This window comes from Notamacropus eugenii, chromosome 4 (genome assembly GCF_028372415.1).
Source record: "Notamacropus eugenii isolate mMacEug1 chromosome 4, mMacEug1.pri_v2, whole genome shotgun sequence".
Classification (NCBI taxonomy): domain Eukaryota; kingdom Metazoa; phylum Chordata; class Mammalia; order Diprotodontia; family Macropodidae; genus Notamacropus; species Notamacropus eugenii.
In genome coordinates, this window is record NC_092875.1 from 250,750,951 (window position 1) to 250,756,950 (window position 6,000).

At 48.1% G+C, this 6,000-nt stretch overlaps 1 protein-coding gene across 5 annotated transcripts in view; it reads right to left on the reverse strand.

The window, feature by feature from the left end:
- Nucleotides 1–5,625, reverse strand: part of SS18 (SS18 subunit of BAF chromatin remodeling complex) — a 98,764-nt gene extending 93,139 nt beyond the window's left edge. For 2 of the 5 annotated variants that reach the window (XM_072604443.1, XM_072604442.1), the window contains exon 1: nucleotides 5,228–5,625. In XM_072604443.1, the coding sequence (XP_072460544.1) occupies nucleotides 5,228–5,610 (383 nt within the window). In that variant the 5' untranslated portion in view covers nucleotides 5,611–5,625. Of the gene's footprint in view, nucleotides 1–4,904; nucleotides 5,100–5,227 lie in introns of those variants that run through there. The other 3 variants (XM_072604444.1, XM_072604447.1, XM_072604446.1) reach the window with 3 other exon arrangements.
- Nucleotides 5,626–6,000: the final 375 nt, after the last annotated feature.

Genomic DNA, 6,000 nt, shown 5'->3' on the forward strand with positions numbered 1-6,000 from the left:
CCATTGCTTACTACATGAAGTCCAAATTCCCTAGCCTGTCATTTGAAATTCTCTACAATATGGATATCACTTAAATCTTTCTAACCTTAGCTCAACTATTCTTCTTCAATCACTAGATCCATAGCAAACTCCGAACAATCTCATCCCACCTCTCCACAGCATACAAACTAATATTTTCATCCCAACAAACTCCAACTGTGAAATCCTACCCTACTTACCAAGGTTCAACTAAAAAATTTCCTCTTCCCAATAGCCTATCTTGATCATCTTAGCCCATCTATCTTCTTTGAATTCTCTTAAGACTTTCCCAGACACTTATCACACTCTAAAATTTAGGTACATGTTTTAAGAAAGGAAAGAATAAACATGTAAGCGACCACTTTGTACAAAGAACTAGGGATATAAATACAAAATCGGAGACCATTCCTGCTCTCAAGATCATATTCTAATGGTGGAAACAAGACATACAGGAGGTTTCAGCTTCAAGTCCAAGGAAAAACTCCAGTGACTCTTAAGGGTGCAGTAGCAAAGTAGATGGCACAGCATTTTCTTTAATGTTGTTTCCATTGATGTTTTTCCTGATGCTGAACCACGTGACAGAAATCAAGGCCAGAAAGGGGTTGACAATTTTCTTCTCTGGGTCTTCAGTAGCTGTCATTGTTGAAGAGTTTGCTTCAGCACCTATAGAAGCAATTGCCAGGTCTCATCTCTGTATGGGTCAATTCCCAGGATGATAGATCCTGAGCCTGGGATGGAACCATGCACTCTTGGGCTTACCTGTCCAACAGTATTCACTGATAAGGTAGCAGCAAGTAACAATGTCAGGCAAATTCTCAGGGATTATTCTTTCCTTCAGTGATAGCTGGCACAATGGACACAGCACTGGGCCTGGAGTTAGATTTTCATGAGTTCAAATCTGAGCTCAAACACTAACTATGTGACCCTGGGCAAGTCATTTAACCCTGTATGCTTCAGCTCTTCATCTGTAAATGAACTGGAGAAGGAAATGGCAAACCACTCTAATATCTTTGTTAAGAAAACCCCAAATGGGGGTCACAAAGAATCAAACACAACCGAATAATAACATGAGCCGGAGGATTTTCTTAAATCCAGGGTCCTGAACAATCTCCATCAAAGTTTAAGGAGAGGCAGATCAGCGGTATAAGTAGTTTGACTTGCCCAGCACATACTGCCTCTGGTCCCTCCTTCAGCAGGCCTTGCTGCTTCAACTAGGCTTCCCTGTAGGTGGTAGGTGGCAAGAATGGCTAGCCCAAGTGCCACACAGAAGTTGCTTCCCTGGAAGATGACCAAGGAAACTGAGCTTGAAGCAAGACCGTTAATAGTTATCATTTGTTTTTAAGGTTTGTAAAGGGTTTTACAGACATTATTTCATTTGATCCTCATAACAATCCTAACAAGTAGATGCTATTATTACCCAATCTTTACAAAAGAAAAAGAAACTGAAGCAGGTAGAGGTTAATGGCTTGCCCAGGGTCACAAAGCTAGGATTTAAAGTTTGATCTGAACTCAGGTCTTCCTGATTCCTGGTTCAGTGCTTTATTGACTGTACCATCTAGCCGCTTAATTGACCCCATTGGTGGCAGCTGGTCATCAGTGGTGGTGGAGGTGGTGTCCAAGATGGCCCACTTCTCCACAAAATTACTCCCCATTATGATGGGTGTAGGGGCAAGGCTAGAAGCAGGACTAGTGTAGAGGGTACTCCAAGATGCACCTGCTACTCTGCCTGGCCTCAACTCCATAGAACAAGATGTCCCATCCGGGTTAAGCTCATCATTTATCACCATACTAACTCAAGCTTTGCCCATTACCACTTCCTCCCTCCCCTCATCCCCCTCTGACTGGAGGGTAGAGTACCAAACTTCTCCCAAAGCCTGCCTTTATAGAAAGCAAAACCTGGACTTTTTGATTCACAGCATTCTGCATCTTTGGCTTGGCCTAGCTAGTTTCAACTCCACAGAATAAGCTGCCTCAGCACCAGGTACCCCCAGACTTTCCTACCTCCTTTTATGTGTTATCTCCCCCAGACCTATTAGATTTTAATCTTCTTGAGGGCAGGAACTGCTTTTCTTTTTTATATTCCCAGTGCTTAACAGTGCCTGGCACACAGTAGGCATTTAATAATGTTTATGGAATTAAACTGGCTCAAGGACACTGCCATCCCCTAGGAGCTTGGACTCACCTGTCCAACCATGGTAGTTAGTCAGTGGTTGGTGTTGTTATTAATGAGGAAGGTAGGCCCCTTTTCCACATGGAATGTTTCCTTCAAAACGATGACTGTGGGAGATAAGCTGGTCTTCTGGGGACATTACTATTCCAGGAGCTATAGGGTTCAGGGCCTTGGCTGACACCATCAAGAGGGGAGGTGGTCAAGATGGTGGCAATGGTTTAACATTTAGCTCTATCTACTAGGTTGAAACTCTTTGTCAACAAAAGGCTGGTCAATGAAGGCCAAATAATTTGTATTAAGATTTTTAAAAACCTCAAGGAATAATTATATTTCCTGCCTTTAAAAAGAGTCATATCTATACAACCTCTGGAAGATGGTACTCTATGCTACTTTTAAAGACTCCAGTGATGGAGACTGAAAACACCTTGATGATCCACTCCAGAATCTAACAATATTCATTGTCTATAATTGAAGTGTGGGAGGGAAGTTTGACCTGGTATAGATATGTAACTTATAGTCTTAGTTGCCGAAGGAGACTAGGAGGTTAAGTGACTTTCTCAGAGTTGTATATACAGCTATATTGTCAGATGAAGGCCTTGAATCCAACCTAGTTCTGTCACCAAGGCCAGCTAAGAATGAAGCACAGCTAGCTCTTATCTTTATTATTTGTACCATAAATGTTTCACTAGGAGTCTAAACCCACCTGCCTAAATTTTATAGTCAGTAGAAACAGTCTTCTATCACTTCTCAAGGAACAAGTTACCTTTTCTTTTGCTTTTATCAATATTCTGACCCCATTTACACAATACAAAAATCTGCATGACCTTGGGCAAACTACTCACACTTCCCATAGTCTCAATTCCCTCTCAGCTCTGCCATTTTCTACCAGTGTAACTAGTGGGCAGCTGGGTGGCACAGTGGATAGAGTGCCCAGCCTGGAGTCAGGAAGACTCATCTTTGTGAGTTCAGACCTGGCTTCACTTACTAGCTTTGTGACCCTGAGCAAATCATTTAACTTTATCTGCCTCAGTTTCCCCATCTGTAAAATGAGCTGGAGAAGGAAATGGTTTTGTAAACCACTCCATTATCTTTGCCAAGGAAACCTTAAATGGGGTCACAGAGTCAGACACCACTGAACAACAAAGAAAACGGCTAAGGCGATTCACCTCTCAGGGTCTCAGTTTATTCATCTTAAAAACTAGAAGTTGTATGAGGTGAATATTAAAGTTACTTCCAAGCTCTAAGTCTGTGAACTTGTTTTTTAAAGTAAGGTGAGGGTGGTTGAACTAGATCAACTTTTTAAAATTCTACTTTTCAGTTCCACTTTCCACAGAATGCTTTTCCTGATTCCTTAATTCTAGTGCCTCCCCTCTATTATTTTCAATTTCCTGTCTGTAGTTTATACTTAGCTGTTTTTATGGTCTCTCCCCCATCAAACTGTGAGCTCTTTAAAAGCAAGGGCTGTCTTTTTACCTTTTCTTGTATCTTTGTGTATGTAACACAATGTCTGGCTCACTTCATAGTGGGTGTTTAGTAAATATTATGACTAACCCAACTCAAAATCCTAGGAATCTTGAGGAGTAGGAGAGGGAAAAGAGGAACAAAAGAAGGGGTTTGGAGGAAGCATTAGCGTGCTGGACTCACAAGAAGAAAAAACTGGGTTCATACTACCTCTACTATTGACTAGCAATTTACTCATTGATAAAAGTAACAATAAGAGGACCTACACCAACGAGATTTTTGTGAGAACCAAGAGACAATGCAAATACAGGGCTCTGAAAATTTTAAAACCTAGGTCAGATTTAAATATTTAGGTTTGTAAGATTTAGTTCTAAAAATCACTGTAAAAATCTAGTACAATTTCTGCCTTTTTTTTAATCATGAGAAACCTGAAGTTCCGAAAGAGGATGTGACCTGACAAGTCATAAAGATAGTTAAGTTGCCAAGCCAGAATTCACATTTGGGTTTTCCCATTCTAAATACTCACATTCTTTAAAGCCTGGGTATCTCCCTAATGTGTTATAAAATATTAAAATTACATCATCGAAGCACAGCTCAGGTATTAAGGCAAGCCTTTAAACCTACGGGAACACGAATGTGCGTGGGGAGAGGGGTGTTTTGTTTTTTTTCTAAAAGGCAGCGCGTCAACAGGATTTATTAGGTCGGACGTCTCGAGCGGCCCTTTCTTCAACTTCAACAAAAGTAAAAACAGAAGAAAACCCCCACGATGCTTGACGAGCAACAAAAATCCTGTAGGAATTAAGTTTTTCGAAGTTCCAGAACTGCAATTCCGCAGAGTGGAGCCGCCGCCGCCGCCCTCCCTCCGGGCGATCAAGGCGAAAACACAATACGAGCGGAGCCCCGGACCGCTGGCTGCCCACCTCGGGCAAAGGTCAGAGGACAGAGGGAGAGGAGGGAAGGACGGAGGCGAGAAGGGGACGCCTCGAGCACCCGGGGCCCCCAGCTCCTCCCAGCCCCCTACCCTCACTCCTCCCGGGGGCACCCCGGCGCCAGCGCCAAGGAGGGCCCGGAGGGGAAGCGGCCAGCACGCCGCCGCTCCCCGCCCCCACCTGCGCGCTTGCGCGCACGGAGCCTGCGCGACAGGGAGGGGGCGGGGCGTCACAAAAGTAACTCCAGAAGCGACATGTGGGGGGCGCGAGGGCCACGAACTCCCGAGAGACTTGCCCGCGTCCCCCCCCACCCCCACACATCCTACCCCTCCTCCTCGAGTTGTCCTCCGGCAGCCAGGGGAGCGCGTGCCCGCCGCCTCCCTGCTCCCAGCGCTCCCTCACAAGTCAGCCGCCGCCCCATCCCCAGAGAAATCAGGCGGCGCCTGACGGGGCTTTTGTGCGGGTGGGAAAGTGAGCGAGAGCCGGTGGGGGGAAAGTCCGCTGGGGGAAGGAGTGTTCCCCCAGCACCCACTAGGCCACAGCCCGCGGCTCCGCTTCTCCCCCACGCGCGCGCGCGCACACACATACAGACGCTTCCCAGTCAGGCCCGCCCCCCCCCCCAGCCCGTCTCCTCGGAGCGTCGCTTTACCTTCTGAATCGCCGCGGGAGTGATCTCTCCCTTGCCCCTCTGCCTCGGAGCTGCGAACGCCACAGACATATCGGCTTCTCGCAGCCCTCCCCGAGATCCAGCAAGTCCCGGGCGCTCTGGGGTGAACAGCAAACTGGGGGAGAGAAGCCTGGCTCTTGGGTGGAACCACTGGGCGACACAGAGGGGGGGGAGCCCGTGGGGGCGTGCGCACGGCCGGAAAGTGCCGCCCGCCGGGACCCCTCTCTCATTCTCTTTGTAGAAGAACCCCCCTCCCCCCCACTACTACCAGCTTGGTCCTGGGTGGGGAGAGGGCCGCGCTTCGTGACCGCGTCATCATCGAGAATAGCCGGAGCGGTCCGCCTTCTCCAGAGCTCCCCCCACATACACCTCGTCCTAATGGTACAGTCCTGCTATTGCCCTCCCTACGCTCCAGCGATTCAGGAAATGGTCGGGCCGCCCGCTTGGAGCCGGGTGGGGGAGGCCGGAGCGGCCCCTGTCACAGGAAATGCGAGAGGCCGAAGCCGACCCGCCCCTTCCACCGCGGCGCAGCCCCCTTCCCTGGTCGGCGGGAGCATCCTCCGAGCCGGCCGCGCGCAGCGTGGATGACAGCTGATGACACTTCTCCAGCCACACACGGCCGCTTAGAAGTTGTGCCCTAGGCTCGTTACTCTGCGGAGCGGGGCGGGAAAAAGCACTGGGGGCGGGCGGCGCGCTGCGGGAGTTTCTCCAAACTCCGAGAGCATCCGCTGAGCGGAGAGAATGGGAAGGGAAAG